Raw genomic sequence first — 24,608 nt, 5'->3', positions numbered from 1 at the left:
GGCTGAATCTAAGAAGATGAAATTCAATAGGAATGAATGTAAAGTCTTGCACTTGGGTATAAAAAAAAATCCACTTCACAAAATATAAGATGGGAGAGATATAAATGAATAGAAATTGTGCTAAAAAAAGGATCTAGGAATTTTAGTGTACTGCAAGGTCAATATGACTCAACAGTGGTGTAGTTTCCAGGAATAGGAATATGAGAGTACCACTATATTCTGCCTTTCTCAGACCTTATCTGAGTTGAGTTCTAGGCACCACAATGTAAGAGCAATGATAATCTGGACAATTTCCAAAGGAGGGCAACCAGGATGTTGTAGAGTCTTGAATCCATGCTATATAAGGATCAGTGGAAGAAACAGTATGTTTAGGTAGGAGAAGAGAAGATTCAAAGGGAATATGATTGTTACCTTTAAGTATATGAAAGGCTATCATGTGGAAGAATGACTAAAGCCCAGAGGGTGAAGAGGAAAACCAGGAACAATGTGTGAAAGTAGCAAAGAGGTGAATTTAGTCTCAGTGTTTGGAAAAACTTCCCAACAATTGAAGCAGCCCAAAAAGTGAATTGGACTTCCTAGAGAAGAGGTGAGCTTGAAAGTCTTCAAGCAAAGGCTGAAGGATCATTTGTTGATTATATTATAGTTGGGATTCTTTCTGTGTATGGACTGGCCTAAAAAGTTGCTGAGGGGCCTTCCCACTCTCAAATTTTGTGATTTTGTCATTCTGAATTGAAGAGAAAAGCATATAATATAGATTCTCATGGCCTCATCTATGATCCTCTTTTCCTTTTCTACTTTGTGTATGGAAATGTTCATTTTATTTGGTGTTTGTTAAATTCCGAATTTTAAAAATCAATTAAAAATAAAATCACTGACTGATCCAGCCATTCTGGAGACCAATTTGGAACTATGCCCAAAGGGCTATAAAAATGTGCATACCCTTTGACCCAGCAATACCACTTCTAGGGCTGTATCTCAAAGAGATCATATACAAGTGGGAAAAGGACCCATATGTACAAAAATATTTATAGCAGCTCTTTTTGTGGTGGCAAAGAACTGGAAATCAAGGGGATGCCCATCAACTGGGGAATGACTAAACAAGTCATGGTATATGAATGTAATGGAATACTATTGTGCTATTAGAAATGAGAAGCAGATGGACTTCATATTTACCTGGAGAGACTTATACAAACTGATGCTGAATAGAGAGCAGAATCAGGAGAACTTTATACACAATTACAGACACATTGTATCTGTGGTGACTAACTCTGATAGACTGCTTCTCTCAGCAATATAAGACAACTCCAAAAGACTCATGATGGAAAGGGCTATCTACATCCAGAGAAAGAACTACAGAGTCTGAAGGAAGATTGAAGCAAACTACTTGCTCTCTCTCTTTTTTGTTTTGTTTTGTTTCTTCTTTCTTGTTGTTTACTCCATTGGTTATAATCCTTCTTTACAACTTGACTCATGTTTAATTTGAAGGTATTTGTAGAACCTATATCAGATTGCATACCACCATAGGGGGGAAGGGGGAAGGAGAGGAAGGAGGAGAAAATTTGGAACTCAAAACCGTGTGGAACTGAATGTTGTAAACTACAAGTAAATTACTTACATAAGTAAAAAATAAATCACTGTTAAAAAAAGAATAATTGCACTATCATTTGAAAATGTTACTATTGGTGCAACTAGGTGACACAGTGAATAGAGCACCAGCCCTGGAGTCAGGAGGACCTGAGTTCAAATCCGGTCTCAGACACTTGACACACTCACTAGCCATGTGACTTTGAGCAAGTCATTTAACCCCAACTGCCTCCAAAAAGCAAGAAATAAAAAAGAAGAGGAAAATGTTACTATAATGAATCCCACCTAGAACTTCTCTCCCTATTTCACATTTGATAAAGTATTTTAAGTATCCATAAAAATCCCATGAATTCTGTCTAGTCACAGATTTTAAATAGACTAAAGCTATCACAATCTATAAGAAGCAGTTCATATATAAATGAAATAATCTAAGAGGATTCATGCAGCCTGATACTACTGAGTATCCCCTCCCCCTGAGACAGATTAAAATGTGTAATAAAATAGATAAAAATATAATAAAACATAGATAATGCTGTATGTGATTTTTCTAAGTCACTGTGCTGCCTCCAGGGGACATTATATGTAGTTTAGTGACCGTTTCTATGTGAGTTTGACAACACTGGTCTAAATAATCCCTGATAGAGAGGTAGAAGAAACCTTAGAGAACATTAAGTCCAATCTCCTCATTTTACAGGTAAAGAAGTTGAGGCACAGAGAGGTTAAGTGACTTGCCCAGGGTCACATAGCACATAAGCCTCTGAGGCAGGATTCAAAGTCAGGTCTTTCTGACTCCAGAAGCAGCATCATATTCATTATGCCCCCTAACTACCTAGGACTGAAAAAGAAACTTAAGAAGTAACCCAACTCAGAAAAAGCTTAGGATCATAGGTTCAGAGACAGAGGAGATCTTTGACATCATGCAGTCTAACCCCTTCACTTTAAAGTTGAGGAAACTGAGGCATAGAGAGCTTATATGACTTGCCCAAGGTCATACAAGTAATAACTGACAAACCCAGGATTCAAACTTAAGAATCCTGTGACTCCAAAACACTGCACCCTACTGCCTCCCCGTTACCTACTGATTAGAGAATGGCTAAATAAATGGTGGTCTATGAATGTATTGGAATAGTATTGTGCCATAATAAATAATGAATAGGAAGAACTTATAGGAACTTGGGAAAACTTGTATGAACTGATTCAAAACAAAGTAAATAGAATAAAGAAAAAAATAGAGAATTACCAAAATAATGTAAAGAAAAAAACCTAAAAAGGGGCAATCAATTAATACACCAAAAAGTATTTGTTAAGGGCCTATTACGTGCCAGGCACTGCAGAACTCGGATCTGAAATACAATGACCAGTGTTGATGATGGAGGATCGATGGTCAAATATACCTCAGTAAAAAAAAAATATATGAATTATACTTGAGGAATAAGTTGTGTACTCCCAGACATGGCCAAGGTGAGTCTGTTTCACTGTCCGGTGCTACTGTACTTTATTGTCACGTGGGAAGGTTCTGGAACCAGGGGATATTAGAAAATGACAGCAATATTAAAAGTGTCAATTAAACTTTCTTTTAATGACTATAAGGTCAAAATTTAAAATAGATTAACAAAATAATCTAAACTAAGTGAGGTGTCACTTAGTTTATAAATAAATGAATAAAGCCCAGGATTTGGAGACAGGTAGACCTCAGTTCAAATTCAGCATCAATTACTTCCTAGCGATGTGACCCTGGGCAAGTCACGTAACCTATATCTGCCTCAGTTTCCTCATTCATAAAATGGAGGTAATAATAGCACCTACTTCTCAGGGCTTTTGTAAGGATGAAATGGGAGGATATTTATAGAGCACTTAGTATCGGGCACACAGTAGGCTCTTAATAAGTGTTTGTTGTCATTATTTCAGTTGTACAGTTAAACTATTAGGCTGATTATCACAAACAGAAAATAAACAAAATATTTATTATCATTTCCATTTAAACTACAAGTTGAACCATATGAAGCTTTGGCCAGCCAGTCTTGCTACAAGACCAGTATAGTTGAATCTTGCGTTATAAAATTTATTCCTTGGTTCCAAAAACCCAAATCAAAAATTTTAAGCATAGTAAAAAAACAAAACAAAACCATTCAGCAGAGTAGAAATCCATCAATGGCAGCACTAGGATTATAGTCTAGCAGAAAAAAAAGTTCACTTTACAATTTCACTTTGTGAGACTCAGCAAGCCTTAACTGAAAACGACTGCTGTCCTTGAAATTCATCTTTTCTCCTTAGCTGTTATCTGGTTGTAGTGCTAATGATCAATAAAAATAAGAAAGGCTAAGAAAGAAGTAAGGGAATCAACAAACTGAATTCGTTTGAATAATTGAGAGTCAATTATTACCAAATTTTAAGAATTACTTTTCTTACTAGCAGTTTTAGTCTTCTGCTAAGAAGCGTGGTTTCATATGTAGATATAAAGAATATTTAAATATGATTATCTCTATTAGAGCAAAATGTCCAATTTATTCAAATGATCCTAATAGAATTACTGGATGAATTGATAATTATTATAAATACAATGTCATTCAGTGAGCAATGGAATGAGGCCAAAGAAATTTTTAATTCTGCCTATTTTGCTACTGACTTACCTTATAAAAAAAATCTGGCAATTCGCCTAATCTCTCTCCAGTATTTTTCTATCTGTTTAATGGCAATGATGCCACTGTAGTCTGCCATAGAGGAATATGAAAAAGATATGTAGGGAAGGGAATGAGCCTTTATAAGTGCCTACTATATGTCAAACACTGTGCTTTACAAATATTATCTCATTTAACCTTACTAACAACCCTCATAGGTAAGTGCTATTATCACTATTTTAGAGTTGAGGAATCTAAATGACTTGCCCAGGACCACACAGCTAGTACTCGTCTGAGATTTGAAATCAGATTTTTTTGACTCCAAACCCAGTGCTCTATTCACTGAGCCACCTAGCTGCCTAAAGAGTAGTATTTATGGGGCGGCTAGGTGGTGCAGTGAATAGCGCACCAGCCCTGGAGTCAGGAGGACCTGAGTTCAAATGCAGCCCCAGACACTTAACACATACCATGTTTCCCCGATAATAAGATACTGTCTTATTATTTTTTTTGGAAAGAAAAACACCAGAGGGCTTATTTTCAGGGGAGGGCTTATGTTGTCCTGCCTCAGCTCTCCTCCGTGGCACTGCTCTCAATGGCGCCAGCAAGCAAATCACTGGGGAAGAACAGGATGACACGCTCACTGCTGCAGCTCTGATTGGATGCAGCTCGGAGCGCGGTGTGCATTTCGGGGGGGGGGACGGTGCATACAAAGGGTAATAGCGCAGGGGGATCACCTTCACTACAGTAGCAATCTCAATAGGGCTTATTTTCGGGGGAGGGCTTATTTTAGAGGAATCTTACACAGTAAGGGGAGGGCTTATTTTCAGGATAGGTCTTATTATCGGGGAAACACGGTACTAGCACATACTAGCCGTGTGACCTTGGCCAAGTCACTTAACCCCAATTGCCCCTCCAAAAAAAAGCAAAAAATCTTTCCCACCTTTCTAGATTCCAGGGCAGAATTGTGTTATAAACCAAACACTGCAGCTGAAGTCAAAGGACCTAGTTTGGCTCCCAATTCTGCCACTTACCACCTGTGTGATACTGGGCAAGTCACCACCTCTCTGGGCCTCAGTTTCCTTATCTGTAAAGTGAGGGAGCTAGACTAAAATGACCTCCAAGTGTCCTTCTAGTTTTGTAACTATGATCCTATGACTATAAAAATAACTATTAATGCTTTGGGCACAACTGTCTTATAAATATCATCTGTACCATTCATTTTGTACTTCTCATATACTGCCTTGTATTCTTAGTTATCTTTTCTTTGTCTGTGTCTTATCTCCTCGACTATATTGTAAGCTTCTGGAAAGCAGAGAATCTTATACTTATTTAATACATTCCCTTGTAGACAGAAATCCTCAGTAAACATTTGTTTATTGATTGAAAGCAGAATAGGTGAATTGAGAGTTAATACTAACTTTGCCCTTATCCTACTTCACCCAACTGTCTTAGATAAAGCTCTTTCGTAAATTATGATAATTTTTATAAATTTTCAGGCATATTCATTAGAAGACAATTGTTCTTTTCTTTCTAGTAGCTTCATATTTATCATGTTTCTAAATATATAACTAGTAAATAACTTTACATTTTATCCACATATCTAGATAAATCAGTGTGATGGCAGTTCCTTGGCAATTATCTATTTCCTTTATTTTTTCCACATGTAGACAGAAATGTTTTAGTGATGAAATATTGGCTAATAATAATTAGATATTGAGAAATTGTGTCACATTGCTTTTGTTAGTACTTGTATTTGATATTAATGATGTGATTTGCCTAAAGATGAAATTATAAAACCACTCAACTTAAAAACTGTAAAATTGGAAAATGTATATACTGTCTTCAAAGAGGTCAAAATATTTTTTGATCATGTCAGTTTGAAAGTTTGAATAGAAAATATCTGTAACAATTTTTTGTGCATGCTCATTACAATGTTTCTCTAACCTCAAACTAAACATACAAAATCCAATGGTAATATTTTTATATTTACATATTTTGATATTTTCCCATAATAAAAGAATAACTAGATTTCTTAGTTACTGTAAGAAGGCTACCTCCCTCAAACTACATTGCTCTATGTAACCCATCCTAGGTCTCATAGTTCAAGCTAATCATTGACAGACCTTTACAATCACAAGCTTTTGCTGAAGCTTTGATAAGACAGTCCAGCAGTTAGTGGCAAATGAAGGCAGACTGTGCAGCAGGATCTCCAGGGAATGAATGGATTTTCTTCAGCGACGATGAAAGAAAATCAACTGTAAAAATACACACTATAAGAAAACAATGTTCATCCAAGGACTGAAAGGCTCTGTCATCCTCTGGACGTTTTTCCTCACAAGAGCTGTTACTGGATTCCCAGGAGAAGGACAATCTATATGGAAAAAAGATCGTGATTTTAATCCTATGAATGAAACTCAAATGTTTCTATATGACACTTTCCCAAAAAACTTTTTCTGGGGTGTAGGAACTGGAGCATTTCAAGTAGAAGGAAGTTGGAAAAAAGATGGTAAGGGACCCTCAATATGGGATCACTTCATCAGCACACACCTTAAAGATGTCAACAACACAGATGATTCCAGTGACAGTTATGCTTTTCTGGGGAAAGACTTGTCTGCGCTGGAGTTTTTAGGAGTTTCTTTCTATCAGTTTTCAATTTCCTGGCCAAGGCTCTTTCCAGATGGGATAGTAGCAGCTGCCAATGAGAAAGGACTCCAATACTATAATACTCTCCTGGACTCTCTTATACATAGAAACATTGAGCCTGTAGTTACTTTGTACCACTGGGACTTGCCTCTAGCACTACAAGAAAAATATGGGGGGTGGAAAAATGAAACCATAATAAATATTTTCAACGACTATGCAACTTACTGTTTCCAGACATTTGGGAACCGTGTTAAATACTGGATTACAATACACAACCCGTATCTAGTTGCTTGGCATGGCTATGGTACAGGTATGCATGCACCAGGAGAGAAAGGGAACTTAGCAGCTGTTTATGCTGTGGGACACAACCTGATCAAGGTACAGTACAGCTGGTTTCATGTGAGAGCTTTAGAATTTTTTAAAAATGTAACTGTGTAATGGAACTAGAGAATGAAGAGCATAGACTAGGAAAAGATGAATTTTAAATTTGTTTTTACTGCCATCACCCTTTGCCATTAATTTTTAAAATTCCTATTGTCTATTTCCAGACTTTTTCAATAGGAGTTTATCTTAAGTTCAGTTTCTTAATCCTAATAGTTTCCTAAAATGTGTCATTTTTGAGTTATACTTTTTAAAAAACTATACACATAGTTACACATGATAGTAATACAGATGTCTCTCTTCATCTGCAAAATCACTGCAAAGATTATACAAACCCTATTCCTAAAAAGAATCCTTTCTTGCTTGAGGCCCAACCAACCACTTCAGAATTCTGTTAGAATAAAAATGCTTTAAAAATCTGTAGTTTATGGCTTCTAATTTATGATTAGTGATGTTTAACTGCAATGTGTAAAATTCCAAATGCAGACATTGAAACTAAGTCATTTCTAATTTGCGTTGCTTTTTGTTACATGGGAGAAAAAATTGAGTTCCATTAACCCAAGTACTCAAATTAAAATCTGTAAGGTAAAAACTGTGAAGTATATAAAGGAAGACTATATTGGAGTATTATTATCTTGAAGCAATGAAAACATCAAAAAGCCACAGAGGGTTTTTAAATATTTTTCAAAGTAAAGTAACATTTCAAAGTAAAAAAACATTTAAATTATTACAATGCTAATGAGAAAATGCTAACAAATACACCAATGTAGCTATTCTTTCCCTAGAGTAATCACATAGACATGAAAAGTTTGTGTAAGGATATTTAAAAAAAAAAAAAAGGCTCCAAAATTTCCAGTGGCAAAAAAACCCAAAAATTTAGTTTCACATCTAATTTACCAATGGCTGGTTAAAAAAAAGATTAGTAACAAAAATGACATAATCTAGTAGTAGGTGTAATTAAAATTCTATTAATAATAATCAAGCATTTATTAATTTCCTACTATATAAGTTATAAAATGTTTAAGATTAAAAAATTATTTCTAATTTTTCAATATATAGAACTGTCTGGTAACTCTAATTATATTTTCTGTATATTCTTTAATTATTACATGAAAGTATCCTTGCACACTATGATTTCTAGCCACACTCACATATATAGATAGTAGGTTATGTTATTTTTTCAACCACCTTCTCATGGGTAGTATCAGTTTTGCATAAAAAAGGACTGTTATATATCTCTATACTCTATATTTCACATACCTAGAGTATAGGTAAATATATTATGACAACAAAATTAAATTTTAAAAGGGAATAAAGTTAACAGAAAAAGCTAACCCTTTCATAGCTAAGTGTAGACTTAATAAAGACTATATTCTAAACTATTAGTTTGTTTCCTTCAAAGCTTTGTATAAGTTTGAAATTCAAGGATTTATTTTAATAACCATGTCTCCTATATTATTCCTTTTATCTCTTTAAAAATCCTATATAATAAACTTAATCAGGTGTAATTTAAAAATTGTGAACTCTAATTTCTGAATCAATCACAATTGTATCATGAACATGTTGCCTTGCTTGGTGATAGACTATACCAAAGAGAAACGGAGAAAAAGGTTAACCTGAAATGCCAAGGAGACTTGATACCAATGCCTCCAAGTTGTCTCAGTTTCCCACAGCCCCCTTAACTGAGGATTTATTATAGGATGTTCGATTTTTAACAGAAAAAAATAAAAATTTAATTCTACATGGTGACCTGGGTGATTTCCTCCTTCAAGATCCATTTTGGGGCCTGAGTTATTTAGCCTTATTTAGGGGGCTAAGGTTTGTAATTAAAGAAAATGTATTTAATTAAAACCTAGGATTTTAACTAGGATCTAACTATCACAGAGAAAAAAGAAGTGACCCTCAATAGGAAGGGGAATAGCACTCAAAACCAAACACAGACTAAGCTACCTGAGATTTTCTCAGTTTCTCTAATATACCTAAAATCCTGGGCTGTCAGAATAGTAGACCCTGTCTTCACTGCCAATGGTTCTAACTTGGGCTGTGTCTTTACATCTGTCTCAGGAAAGGCCTTTATGCTAGTTAGATAGGGATGAGGATCAGTAATTTCTTGGTACCAGTCATCAATAGCTAAAATATTTTAACATAAGATTTCCAGGCTCTGTTAGCTCATCAGTTACATACTTTGATATTGATGGAGCTGTGATTTTATCAACGTGAGTATTTTGTCCCATGGTGCAAACTAAAATTCAACCACACCTTGTTGTCCTATGTGACTCTTGCCTCTATCTACCTCTAAATTCTCCACAGGCCCTTGACATTATATGGATGCCATAATTTGTTCAACTATTTCTTAATTGATGGGTACTTTCTTAATTTCCAGTTCTCTGTCACCACAAAAAAGAGTTGCTATAAATATTTTTGTGCGTATGAGTCTTTCCTCTTTACCCCAATCCCTTTTCAGCTTCCTTTTATATGCTATTTTCCTCCACTTAATTGTAAGTTCTTTGAGGTAAGGAACTGTCTTTCTGCTTGCATTTGTCCAGAGTTTAGTATCATGGCACATAGTAAGAATTAATAAATGCTTGCTGGCTGAGAATGTGACCTATGGAAGATGCCAAATGTTCACTGATTATTTCCTTCTTCTTTCCCTTTGGTTGCTAGTGAAAATCTTTAATGGAAAACCCAGTCTTTGTCTCAGGTAAACCAAAGGGTAAAGAGACTTGTCTTCACCAAATCCAAGAAATCAGGCAACAAAGATAGAGGGACCACCACCACAACAGCTCAAGGTATAGTGACTTCAAGGTCAATTAGAGAAGCAAAGAAAATCTCAGAGATGGGATTAGAATTCAGCAATGAGTGATCTTCACTTTCCTGACTGGGAAAATTTCTTAACACAGCCCTAATCTAGTCCTGGGTAGTTTAAAGTGGTTGTGTAACTAACTCACTTGATTAGGAACTCCCCAAAGGCAGACAGACCTAAAGGCCAAAACACTGAGGTTAGGCTCAAATCCACCACCACTCCTTCAAGAGAATTCTCTAATTTATTGTTTACCAGATACTGGTCTGTATCTCCTAATCCCAGAATTAGTTACCATATAGTGAAGTCCCATCTCAGAAATCAGAAACACCACTAACAAAAATCCCATGGAAGTCTACCTCATTTCAAGGCAGATTTAAAATAAGTAGAGCAAATTTAGGGTATAGTTTGTTGTGTGTGAAGAATTTTTTTCTCTGGGGGATAGTAAAAGTTTATGAGATATAATTCCAGATTGCAATAGCTTGACTACTAAATAAAATGGGTAGGAGAGCCCACACTGGCTATTTTAACTTAATTAAAGTGTCAGTATACCCAAACAGAAACTCAGTAGACTTATTTGTCAAACTTTATATTCTTGGGCGATTTTTCTTATTAGAATCACAAAATCACAAGATTTCAGGGTATCCTGCCATGCACTCTTCTTAAAACATTAGAATCATGGAAATATGGTTTAGGAGTTGCATTCTAAGTCTGGATTCTCAGAATATCTAATCTCAGTTTCCAACTTTACTTTTCATTGCATCACTGTTAATTCTCCTAATCTTACAGAAGTTTTTTGATGTGTCTATTAGTCTCTCCTATGATCTGAATTTATTTAACTAGGGACCTTTCCATTTAAAGAAGGCCACACCATAGAAGTGGTCAGAGAGACTACTGTGTACACTTGAACCCTTTGGTTAAAATACTTTGTGCTGACTTATTTCAAGGTGGAAATTTTCCTCCATTTTTGGCCTTACCTAGTTAGCTTACTAATAGATTAGTTTAGTCATAAAGTTCACTTTATAAATTAGAGTTAATTTATTTTTAGAAAGCTTTATTATCAATAGGTTAGGTCCTTGTCTACATTTTCTTTAGTCTATGGGTGGACCTTATTCCTTTTGCCTCTCCTCCAATTAGATTCTTTGAGAGATTATGTCAATACTTCTTTTTGACTCTTTTGAATCCCCACAAGGGCCTAACCCAGTAAACAAGAACTCAATAAATACTTGGATTGAATTGCATATTCACATCACACACTGTTATACTGAACTTGGTATAAGCATTTTTCATTTTCTCAAAATATAAAAAATAAATCACAGACACTACTTTCTATTAATAATTTTATTATTAAAGTAAATATTTTCACACTGTGTCCATCCTAAAGGTATAGTAGTATTACCAAAGCTTTAGTGTAAGAACCTCAGAAAAAAAAAGCTGTGAAATTAAACTACCAGTATGATTCATGTTTAAGCTTTCTTTGCCAGTCTTTTGTTACCACATCATAATAGCTTCAGTGTTTCAGAAATACATTAAGATATATAGGATGTTATATTCCAGGCCCTTCTGCTAGCCATTAGAAATAAGTTGAAGGTAGGGGCGGCCAGGTGGCTCAACAAGTAAGAGCACCGGCTCCAGTGTCAGAATGACCTGGGGATCAAATCCGGGCTCAGATACTTAGCACCACACCCAGAAATAACTGGCTGTGTAACCTTGAGCAAGTTACTTAACCCTGATTGCTTTAAAAATAAAAATAAAAAAGAAATAAGTTGAAGGTGAATGTTGTGTTATCAATAAGCAGTGAAGGGGCAAGGAATCTTTCACAGTAAATGGAGTAAAAATATCTTAGGTCTTAGAGTTGACTTGAATTTAAATCCATTTATTAGCCACATATTCTTAGAAGAATCGGAGAATCATTCAAGCTTGCAAAGCCCCAGTTTTCTCCGATGTAAAATGAGTATAGTAATATACACACTACCTATTTCATTATGTTGCCTATAGAACAAATATCATTAATATTATTGTAACAGTTGTTTTATTGCTACAAAATAAAGCTTTAGACAACTACCTACACATCAGAAATTATTGCAACCTAACGTCAGGGGTCACAGGAACCTGAAAGGAATAAAAGCACTCACATTGCACCCTAGTACTTTCTAATATTCATAACAAGGTACTGATCATTTAAAATAAAAGTATTTATAGGCTCATTCTCCAGTTAGCTCCTTGTTACAAAGAAAAAAACTTCACAACTGGCATGTTAATGTTTTTAATTTTAAAGAATAAAAGGAAATAAAGTCATGAAATAATAATAATGATAGCTAACATTCCTATAATGTTTACTATGTGCCTGACATTGTGTTAAGCACTTTACAATTATTCTTTCATTTGATCCTGGGAGATATTATATTTCCACTTTACAGATGAGGAAACAGAGGTAAACAGAATTTAAGTAACTTTTCTAGAGGTTACACAGCCAGTATGTGTCTGAGACTGGATTTTAACTCAGGTCTTCCTGACTTCAGATTGGGAGCTCTATCCATTGTGTTACTGTGGACACGAACAGGTGGGATTTTTGTTGTTTTTCTTCTTGTTGTTGGAATTCAGTTTCCCAGGCTCAGGCTAAACTGTAAACATCTGAAGGATTAATTTCCTTTGAATCCAGATAATTCACAGCAGTGCTGAACCAGGCAGGTTTCCTGCCTTCTTGCTGAGCCAATCATGGGCCGAGTCTTTGTTATATATTCTGGGAGGTTGGCATTTTGGTTTGGAGGTTTGCTCCTGAGAAGGATCTTTTGATTTCCTGGTCAAGACTCTGAGTGGTCAGTCATATGTTCAGAGGCCCCCAGCTGCTTAGATGTCTGTGCTCCCTCAATCCATTGCTTCACTTAGACAGCTGGAGCCTTCTCTGTTGGTATTGGTGCCAATTTCTCTGCTTGTATTTTCTATACTCACTTCTTTCTCTGTAATTAAAGTAGGATTGTTAACCCCTTTAAATTTGTCTTTCCTTTATAAAGCAGACCAAAAGACCCTGTGCTAGCAGGCCAGCCTGGGTGTGCTAAAGTGCTTGCTAGCTGCCTAATCCACAAGAGATTTTTCTATGTTACTACATTATTAGAAAATTATTGTACTGTGGGTTATTATATCCAAAAATGTCTAGCTAAATAATTGACTCAGGTTGTGCCTCATAAGTAGCTAGGTAGAAAGCAGTAAGACTTCAGTACAAATCTATACTTATACTGCTATACCTGTCCTTTTATCAAGTCACTTAACCTCTGTTTGCCTCAGTTTCCTCATATGTAAAAATGGGGATAATAATATCTGCTAGGATTGTTGCAGGGATCAAATGAAATAATTGCTTCAACAATGAAGTAGGAATAACAATGGCATCTACCTCCCAGGGTAGTTTTGATGATCAATTGAGATAATATTCAAGTGCCTGACACATATATAGTAGGAGTCTGATAAATGCTCCTTTCCTTCTTTCTTTCCTGTCAGTGTGGGACAGTTCCCAGTGAATGACAGAGTAGAAAGGTACCTTCTTATTTTCTACCCCCTCAAAATAATGCACAAGAACTTGAGGGCAGAGAGAAGTATGCGTCATGCTAAATCTCTGTCGGTAAATGTAAAATTAACAGTATTCAGACAATTGCTCCAAATAGTTAAAAAATGCTTAGTTTTTTTAAACAAAAGGAAAGATTTGGCAACTGGATCATAGTCATCAGGACTGTCTTCTTATACTGATGTTGATCATATTGATCACCTGCAACCTGAATTTTTCCTCAGGATGCTGAATTTAAGGGGTATTTCAAGTATTTACAATCCTTTAGTGATTTAGTTAGCAAGAATACTTAGTTAAAGGGTGGCTAGATGGCTCAGTGAATAGACCACCAGCCCTGGAGTCAAGAGGACCTGAGTTAAAATCCAGCCTCAGATACTTAACACTTACTATCTGTGTGACCTTGAGCAAGTCACTTAACCCCAATTGCCCCACCTTCCCCCCTCCAAAAAACAAACAAACAAAAAAGAAAACTTAGTTAAAACAAGCAACTACTAAGTGATGGGCCGCCACCATCCCTATGTATTGTTATCTCCAGCAGGCTAATACCCATATTCAACCAGCCCCTTCTCAACCAGGGGTGGAATTCATGACACTTGTTCTGAGAGGACTTTGTGGTATTTGTCTCAGGGTACAAAATTTCCTAATGATGACTTTTAATCATTTGCTAAAAACTTTAAGTTCTCATTAATGTGATACGAAATTATGTATGTGAACCCAAAGTCTTTGACAGTGCCCTAGTTTTGTATCAATTAGTTGATTCAAGTATTAAATTAGTTATCTCTTGGGTTTTGTTTTGTTTTTGCAATATTATATTTATTTCACTGGACTACATTTTGTCTTTTAGATTATTTTTTCTATTGAATCAGGAAATTAGAGAATCTCGGAGTTAGATTGGCTTAAAGGACATCTAATCTAACCTGCCACTGATCAGAAATGACCCCTACAACAGCCCCAGTGCAATGGTCTAGCCTTTCCCTGAAGACCTCTAACAAAGAGAAACCCATGCTTTCCTGAGTCAGCCATCTGCCATTTTTTAATAGCTTTAGCTGTAATTGTTAGGAAATTTTCCTTATGTGGATCTGAAATCTACCTCAACACAACTTCTGCAATTAGAATTTCTTTTAATTCTGTCCCCTTTTTTTCCTTCATATCTCCTGTACATTACTGGTCTTCTCACTTTTTTTTTTAATTTTAGGAGTTTTTTGTGCAGAATTTGATTGTCTAAACAAAGACAAACAATGTAAAGGTGTTTTTCTGTGTACCTCACTTTGTAGATATATGTGATAATTTTCTCCCTACGCCTCACTTTTAGTTTAAAGGCCTCTCCATCACTCCTTCACAAGATTTAAAGGCCTCCAGGGAAAAGAGAGATTTTACAGATATATCACCAGGAATTAATGACCAACAGGTTAAAAACTGGTATTATAGCATGGTACAAGCAATAACTATTTATTGAATGCATGAACTAATGAAACCATGGGCTTTTTAGCCAAATGTGCATAAATGTACTTAAATTTTGCTGTGTGGACAAAAGGCCCCAAAGGCAGTTTCAATCATCAGAATTCTACATTTAGACATTTACATTTCAGGCAGGAAATTGATAGGCTACAGTTGGAGTACAAAAAGTGTTATAAATCCTTTAGCAAAGCAACATTTACTCTTTCCAACTATCCATTAAGTAGAAAAAATTGTAGTTAGATGAATGATTAACAAAAGTTTAAATAAATGTAATTATAAATATGCTGTGAATGATATTGCTGTCCTATTTAAACAGCTTGATTCAATAGGAACACTCTCATAAGCGTCCATAAAAAATCAAACTCAACTGGATCAGAAAATGTCAGGAATAAATAAGGGAAAATGTGCCAGCTTTTAAAGGGACTTACACAGTAAAATTTTGAACTGATGAAAAACCATATGTTAATATTTGTATGAAAATTCCTTTAATTAATCATTCAATTAAAAAAGACCTTAGCAAGAAAACTCAGTTTTAGAAAATGATTTCTATGCAAAGAAAAATAATTAAAACTGTTGAACATTAACAAAGCTTCATGTTTAATCTGCTGGTTGAAAAACAGTGGGATGCTAACTCTTTATAGAGTTCATCGAGCTGGAGAGGACCACAAAAGTAATCTCAGTCAACCCCTTCATTTTATGGATAGAGAAAATGAGACCCAGAGATATGAGATGACTTATCCTACACTACACAGGTAGTAACTAGTAGAGCTACAACTTAAAACTAGGACCTCTCACTCCAAACACAACCCTCTTCCTGCCATACTCATACCCCACCATGCCATAGCCCACTGGACCATACTTTCTGCAAGTAGGGAATTCAATAAAAAAGTATCAATTATGGAATTCCCCAAATTAAAGAGATTAATCAGATCTAGTGATATTATTTGAGCCAGTTACTGAAAAACACTGAACTCAGTGAAATCTAGGCTCAATATGTGGGTAGACTTTATTGTTTTGGTATTTCATATACATCCATGCAGCTGGCGAGGCAGCATGGCATATTTGTTAGAAAATTTTCCTTGGAGTCAGGGAGACCTGGGTTCAAGTCAGCAGTGTGCTGGTAAGATGTTCAACAACCACCTTTTTGTTACCCAGGACACACTTGTAAATTTAATCCACATTAAATCTACATTTTCTCCATCACTTTCTTAAATCTAGACAATCAACCAAACAATAAATCAAGCTCTGTTGTATAGAATTTGCCAATTTCTGAGGCTCACTGTGAAAATTTAACAACAGGCTCTCAAGAACCTGTCTCAGTTTCCAGTATACCACTGGTTCAAGTTTTGTAACCCCTCAACGCACCAGGAAACTCAAACACTGTAAGTCAGAGAATAGTTGCTGATTTGTAATAGTAAAAGAGTCCCCTTACACAAGTACCCCATACCAATGAAGTTATCTGCAGGCCATGAGAGTCCCTACATGACAGTTTTAAACAAAAGGTTAGAAAGTTTACTGCTTGTTTCTTTCTCATTTTATTGGATGCTATACTTATCCTTTTATCAAGTGTCTTAGCTTCCTGTTTGCTGTGCCAATGAAGCCTTTTATGTAGTGACAAAAAAATGACTGACTGTGGAATAACATAGGGACTAACTGGACTTTGTCTTTGATTTTGGTCTTGCCTCTGAAAGGTGTGAAACTTTGGGAGGGGAGAACAAGTGAAAATGGAAAAATAAAGCAATTAAGCTCACAGGAAGAAAGTTTAAAGATTTTACTCGGTTTTGGTTGTTCTTTAAGGTTTATACAAAATGCAAAAAAAAAAAAAAAATCCAAAAAAACAAACCAAAAATCAACTCTAGTTTAGATGACCCAAATAAAATGACTGCCAATAGGGAAGGGTAAGCAATATCAAGGGACTGAAAGAAACTTAGGTAAATATAGAGTGATTACCTCACTTTACCCATTCTGGTCTATATATATATATTTCCTTGAGAAAGCAAGCAGAACTGAAAGTTGTTGTTGTTCAGTCATTTTTCAGTCATGTCTGACTCTCTGTGACCCATTTGGGGTTTTCTTGGCAAAAATACTAGAGTGGTTTGCCATTTTCTTCTCCAGTTCATTTTCCAGATGAGGAAATAAAGGCAGAAAGGGTTAAGTGACTTTCCCAGGGTCACTCACTTAAGTTACCCTGTAAATATCTGAGATCAGATCTGAACGCAGAAAGATGAGTCTTCCTGACTCCAGATCTGGCACGCTCTCAACTGTGCCACATAACTATCCAGAACTGAAAGTATTGTTGATGATTTCTCCCTTTAAGTGAGTGCTGAAATTGAACTGCATCTTTTGATGGGGGTGGAGGGGTGGGAGAAGGTGGAGAAGGAATAATACCACTTTGCATATCAAATTTTTAAATCAAGATCATAACTCTTGGTGATTTTCTAAGTGTGCTGTCATCCAAATTGAAATCCAGCTTTGTCATTCTATTGAACTTTTCTACATCCTCTGCAATTTCAATTAACTATGAGCCTTTTCATTGCTTGTTCAGTCAACAGAGGCCAAAGTAAAATCTAGGTGAAGTTATTTTATAAATTTTGTACACTGAATCTGTAAGAGTCAAGCTTTAATGCCATTTTTGCCACAAACGAGCTATTCAACCCTGGTAAAGTCAAGAGACAGAAACACAAAGGGAGAAAGACAAAGAGGAGAGACAGAGAAAAGAATGGAGAGAGAGTGGGAAAAGAGAAACAGACAGAAAGAAAGAGATAGAGATATAGATGAATGGTCCCTTATTACCAAATGTCAGTGGTTCAAGCTGTAGTGTGTCTGAGTGGTACACACTAAGTGTAGTGTGGTCTAAGACTAACTATTCATTAAAAATGAAAAATTCTACATTGTTAATAACCCTGGGAACAGAGACATTACCAAGAACCATTTATCTAATATTTGCACTGGAGTTGAGCTAAGCTCTGTATGAAGCAAAAGAATGATCTGCTGATTATCTAAGATTACTTAGACCACCACCATCAACAGAGACATAGTGAGGTACAGCAATACTCCCTGGTGGTTTCAGATGATCTATGGTTCTGAAGAGTTCCCAAAACAGTATTTTAATTACCGGGCTATTTAGTCTTGCCAACACTCCCAAGTTTCATGGGAGTCTCCTGGAATCTTTCCAGATGCTTCTGGTTGCCAAACAGACAGACATAGATCTTTTTCTCCTGAAGACCAAGCAGATGGGTGGGTGGGTAATGCCAGTAAAATAACTATTAGAAGAGCAGCAGAATCACCTACTGAGTTGTTTAGTACTGTGTTGAAAACCAAATAGAGACAGAAAGAAAATACTGTCTTAAATTTAAAAGACTAAAGGACTAAAAGAGACATAAAGATAAATTAAACACAGGGCCTACCTGCAAAAGAAAATATAGGACTGGGGGTGGGCAGGTGGTGCAGTGAATAGAGCACCGGCCTGGGAGTCATGAGGACCTGAGTTCAAATCTGGCCTCAGACACTTAACACAAAAACTAGCCATGTGACCTTGGGCAAGTCACTTGACCCCAATTGCCCTACCTTCCCCCCTCCAAAAAAAAGAAAAGAAAATATAGGACTGGTAAAGAGTATGACAGTGCCAGCACACTACCCATATTGGGTAGGACATGATTCATACTACCCTTCTAGCTCTGAAATTCTATGATTCTATGATTCTTTCAACAACATGGAATTGGTTAATGGGTTTTATATCTTTATTTTTGCTGCCATGAAAGTCTTCATTCAAGTCACCTTTCTAGGTCAATTTGGCCTGATTGAAACTCTGAGTCTTGTGACTATTTTGCATGAAAGAATGACTGCCAACATCACAATCACTAAAATAATGATGGTAAAGCACTTAAAACCTCATAAAAAGTTGGCATGTAAATGTTCTCTCTTAGGCAAGAAAGAACTTCAGTAAAGCATCAGTTAACTAATACTGATTTCTTTTAATCTGTCTCCTAATATATGTGAGGAAATCCACAGGTGCTTCATTTAACTAAATTACAGACTCTTCTACTCTTTCATTTTTTCCTTTTGTTATAATTAATTTTTGACTTAGTCATTTGTTAAATTTAGTCATCTTAAAACTGCCACGTGAATTCTATAATAATGAGTACACTTTCAGATAACAAGCCAGGACAGTTGTTGTATTTTTTTTTCCTCCCAGACTTATTAGTATTTTTTTTTCAACTACATGTAAAGATAGTTTTCAACATTCGCTTTTATAAGATTTTGAGTTCCAAATTTTTCTCCTTCCCTTGGGTGCAGCCTTTTGACTGAATCCAAGTTTTACAGAACAAATCTTTTTATTAAGGGTATTTGTTCTGTGAAGTTTGGATTCAGTCAAAGGGCTATATTTGAGGACTTAGAGGGCCTTATGTGACTTCAAGGTTTCAGGTTCCCCATCACTGGAAGACATTATGTTGAGAAATGATGAACTAGGAGGGTGGGGAAAATTTATCAAAAGAAAATGAAGCAATTCCAGTGAATAAAGATGTACAACTCTAACAACTGAAAACATTTTGTAAAATGTCGAGGCCAAAATTGTCCACCTGCAAACCTCAGTGAGGAAAAGATGAAAAAAAAATTGCTAAGGTTTTTATGCTTACCCTAACCCTACCACCATTATGTCAAAGTAAATGAAATTGTTTTGGCTTGCTCTTTGGTAACAGTTAGTTTCACGTTGTAACTGTTTTGCTAGCCATTGATTTCAAATATAGTTTATTATATTGGAAATTCATCAAAAGTGTTCCACAAGAATGAATTAGCATGTATTTACTAAAGCATCTGGCACCGTGAAAAATCAATAAAAAAGAATGAGTGTGCAAAACCAAATGTGGAGCTGGAAGCCACCCCATCTTATAAGTCCAAATGCCACGCATCCAGCTGTCTGCTCTGGAGATGTTTAGAGATACTGGTTTAAAAATGGACTAGAAAATGACTTGAACTATGTGGTTACATAGAAATGTGCTTATAGAATGATGTTAAGTAAGAAAGGTAGAGCAGGGGGTGGCTAGGTGGCACAGTGAATAGAGCACCAGCCCTGGAGTCAGGAGGATCTGAGTTCAAATTTGGGCTCAGACACTTAACACAAAAAAAACTAGCCATGTGACCTTGGGCAAGTCATTTAACCCCAAGTGCCCTACTTTCCCTCCTCCAAAAAGCAAATAAATAAATAAATAAATAAAGGCAGAGCAGGATGTCGTAGGCTCATGTTTATTACAGTTTTGTAAACATGTAGTCACACAAAGATCATAAGAGAAGGTGAAATGATGTAAATAGTTAGTTTAATGTATATTAAGTTCTTTATTTTTTCCCTGAAAAAACTGCTTAAGTTCATTTAAAAAAAAAAGATTTGGAAGTATAGTAGAAAGCAAAACTGCTCTTATGGCATCAACTTTGTTTTCTAGGCATTATGTCTGTTTTATTAGTGCCAGAGGAATGAAACTATATCAAAGTGAATCTCCTGTAAAAATTCATTTGTTCACTCACTCACTCATTCATTGACTTAACAAATCAGTCAATTAATCAACACATTAAGCCCAGTGAGTCCTCTGACACATCTGGGAAAGTCACTTAATCTCTTCATACTCTCTAGGCAACTATCTAAGACTGAATTGTAGAGAAGGTGCTTGTCTGCATTGGTAGAGTGAGTTTTCTCACTAGGAAGTTCCCTGTACCAGTGAAATCACAGGTCCTATCCCTCTCTCTACCCTATATCATGCACTGCAGTGTGCTAGATGCTACAGGAAAATAAGTCGGTCTTGACCCTCATAGGAATTGGTATTTAATTGCAGAACCAACCCAACCTCAAAAGCAAGTTAAATATTAATTATTATGCTCTTTTAAATGCAATTATTTCTAAGAAAATACTGCATGGGAAAAAATAACAGATTTAGAGATTCAACCTTTAACTAATGATTAGGGGCACCTTCAAACATTTTAAAGTTTGAGTTCATGGATCATAAATTAAAAGGTTCTAGGGACCTTAGAAGTCATCTAGTCCAACCCCCTCATGTTACAAAAGAGGAAAATGAGTTTTAGGGAAGCCAAGTGATTTGTCTAAGTTCTCACAAGTAATAAAGAGGCTGAGCTGGGATCTCAATAAATATGGTCAGGTAGGATTTATATGTGTTCATTAGTGTTAAGTTCATCCCATATGCAGCCCTTCTCTTTCAATCAGTTGTTCTGATTTCTTCCTCGTGTCCATCCCTTTCTCTACTTCTGATTTTAAAATTGGGTTAGCTACCTGATTTGCCCTCATCTTCCATAAGACTTATCTGGTTGTGAAGCATACAACGACATCAAAGGGAGCTGCCAAGTTGGAATAGGAAAGAACAGAATGAGAAATTAACTCACTGTCTCTCCTTTATGACATAGCACCTAACAGCCTGCTTGAAAAAAAAAAAGAAAGAAAAAGCCTGCTAACTTCCCCTTTAAGCTATTGAATCCAAGGAACAAAGGTTGAAGCTAACTTAAATCAATCATTCCAAAGGTGGATGGCCTTGTACAAGAGAAATGGTAACCTTGGGGGGAAAAAAATCATAAAAAACTGTTGTGTAATGTTCATGGAACAGAGTCATACTTCCCCATATCCCTTAATTTTCTTTTCCTAGTAGACCACCTGATGAGCTACAGACTAGAAACAGCAAATAGGTTTTACTGCTTGATCAAAATAAATTGTCAAGCTCACTATCTCTAAGCAATACTTTCACCTAGTTATTTGGCAAATACTATGAACCTCTAACTATGGTGGTGCTTCCAACCCATCCCCCTTCTTTGCATGTGAATAGAGAAGATCTCTCCAATCCAAAGTAAAGATGACCTTAGATACAGTGATAGCCTCTTCAAATAACAAAGAAGGTGAAAGAAACTCCAAAGTACATCAAGGTCACTCTGTTGAGTGAACCATATATAAGGTATGTATGATTTTCATAGAAAGCTGACTTGGAGAAGCCCTGTGGTAGCTATATTTTCTTATATTTTATTTATATATCTTTTTTTATATATATTTTATTTATATATCTTTATTTCTTATATTTTCTTATATTTCTTATATTTATATTTCTGTAGCTTGCTGTATTTTCAGCTGTATAGTTCCTGACAGAAACAAGGTTTTACCATAGCTTTTGCTAATATAATCAACTTTTATATAGCCTACTGAAGGAAACATCATTAGCTAAAAACAGAATTCATATTTAAGGTCTAAACCCCCTCTCTAGTAAGAATGAGTGATGAGTCTGTATTGTGCCTCACCTTTGTGTATGATAGAATATTTTCAATATAGGAGGTTAAAGAGTAGAGTCCGTGATCTAAGAACAGAGAAAAGCTAACTTCCTTACACAAGGAATAAACCTGAAGTCTTTCAGTTTTCCAGTACTAGGTTCCATAACCCAGTTTAATTTTTAAATATGATGCTGTTTGCATTTCAGTCTGAGAACTCTTGTCTGCCTTACCTTGTAAGCTTAATAGTTTGGAAGACAGCGCTAGAGATACTAGACCTCATTGTCCAGGTCACTATTTACTGTTATCTTTACTATGACTAAAACCAGTTGTGAAAACCTACGTCTGCTGAAGACAAATACTGATTTATAAAATAAAGACAGAGACTCTCTTCTTGGGGTCTTATTAAAAATCTCACATGTCAATAGTGATCCCAAACAGAGAAAAGGGAATGTTCCATCAAGATCATCAGTTCTAGCTCTCAGTAGGCCTACTGGGAGCCTCTGGCTCTTTGTCCCTCTCTGGTGGGGGTGGTGTGTGTGTGTCTGTGTGTCTGTGTGGGTAGGTAGAAAAGTAGATAATAGATATATAGAGATAGAAATAATTTCCCAATCTTAAATATTGAACTTCAGAACTAGTCAGAACTGATCCTAGAATCTCAGGATCTCATACTAGAAGTTTAACATTAAAGACCATGAAATAATAATAACAACATACTTGTGAATACTGCTTTAAAGCATTATGTAAATTCTCAAATTCTGTGTAGTAGGACATGGCAAGCTGTGTCCTTCACAAAGCTTTTCATGATAACTTCAGTCAACAATGATTTATCCCCTTCTCTACTCCCCAAACCACTGTTTATTATCTATCCCTTTAGCCCACACTTATTTTAATGCTTTACTATAAGTTGTATCAGGACATTTAGTGGATAAAGTGTCAGAACTACACTTAGGAAGCCTGGGGTTCAAATTCTGCTTCCATAAGTCCAGGCAAGTCATTGAACGTCTCTGGGCCTCGGTTTCCTCATTTATAAAATGAAGGGTTAGGCTTGACCTCGAAGGTCATTTCTAGCTCTAAATAGATGAAACTCTCTTAGCCTCAATTTTCATCTTTACCTACTTGAAAGGGTAATTGAGAAGATCAAAAAAGTTAATATATGTAAAGCACTTTGCAAATGTTAAAGCTATTATACATGTTAGCTATTATCATATTATTCCCTAATTTGTTTAGTAGATCTGAATATTGTCTTCCCAACAATATTTTAAAATTCCTAATGGCAAAATAGGATGCTATCAATCAGTGTGGTCAAACTCGAATAGAAAAAGGAGACACTAAATTATACTTAAGGATCCTGTTGCCTGGATATTGACTTAGAAAAACACATTAATATTATCTATGTTCTATTGTATTTTTATTTGTCTCGTTAAATATTTCCTAATTACATTTTCATCTTGTTCCAGCCCCACTGAGAGTTCTGACACTTTTGTTATAAATGACTCACATTGCCTAATACCTTGCTAGTATTACGGGGGGTTCAATTAATAATACTCTTTGAATGATTAAAGGAAGGAAATAATAATTTACTAAGCATCTACTGTGTGGTAAGCATGTTACAACTATTTTCTCTTTATTGTATTGCCTCATAGAGGCAGCTAGGTGGCTCCATAGTGCACAGAGCACTGGGCCAGAAGTCAGGAAGACCTGAATTCAAATCTAGTCTCAGTTTACTAGCTATGTGACCTTGGGCAACTCACTTAACCACTGTCTGCCTCAATTTTCTCAACTGCAAAATGTGAATAATAAGAGCACCTACCTCCCAAGATTGTTGAGAGGATCAAATGAGATAATAATTGTGAAGTGCTTAGCACAATGGCCGGCACATAGTAGGCATTTAATAAATACTTATTCCCTTTTCTCCCTCTTCATTTGATCCTCATGAATAAGAGACAGGGCTATTTTTTTTTCTTTTTTTTTAAGCAATTGGGGTTAAGTAACTTGCTCAAGTTTACACGGCCAGGTGTTTCTGGGTGGGTGCTAAGTGTCTGAGCCCAGATTCGATCCCCAGGTCATCCCCACACTGGGGCCAGTGCTCTTACTCGCTGTGCTACCTGGCCGCCCCGAGACAGGGTTATTATTATCCCCATCCTAATTCTATTGTTTGTTTCTAACCTTCCATTGCATTTCTAACCATGACTCTAAACTGACTTCTAACCCTCAGGGATGCTCCTTTGAAAGGGAACAGGGCACAGGACAAAGCAGACTAGCTGCCTTCTTGCTGTTGCTCTGACATCCCATTCCATCTTTCCTCCAAGTG

At 36.0% G+C, this 24,608-nt stretch overlaps 1 protein-coding gene across 1 annotated transcript in view; it reads left to right on the top strand.

Annotated features, from left to right (window-relative positions):
- The first annotated feature begins 6,384 nt into the window (after positions 1 to 6,384).
- KLB (klotho beta) overlaps positions 6,385 to 24,608 on the top strand; it is a 39,729-nt gene continuing 21,505 nt past the window's right edge. The window contains 2 exon segments of the mRNA XM_069068357.1: positions 6,385 to 6,459; positions 6,462 to 7,223. Coding sequence (XP_068924458.1) covers positions 6,385 to 6,459; positions 6,462 to 7,223 — 837 coding nt within the window.

Source organism: Petaurus breviceps, unplaced genomic scaffold, assembly GCF_028583685.1.
Source record: "Petaurus breviceps papuanus isolate PSGF00001 unplaced genomic scaffold, PetGlider_PUasm1.0 140, whole genome shotgun sequence".
Classification (NCBI taxonomy): Eukaryota; Metazoa; Chordata; class Mammalia; order Diprotodontia; family Petauridae; genus Petaurus; species Petaurus breviceps.
The sequence above is the reverse complement of the archived record's forward strand: the minus strand, read 5'-3'. Positions and strand labels throughout refer to the sequence as shown.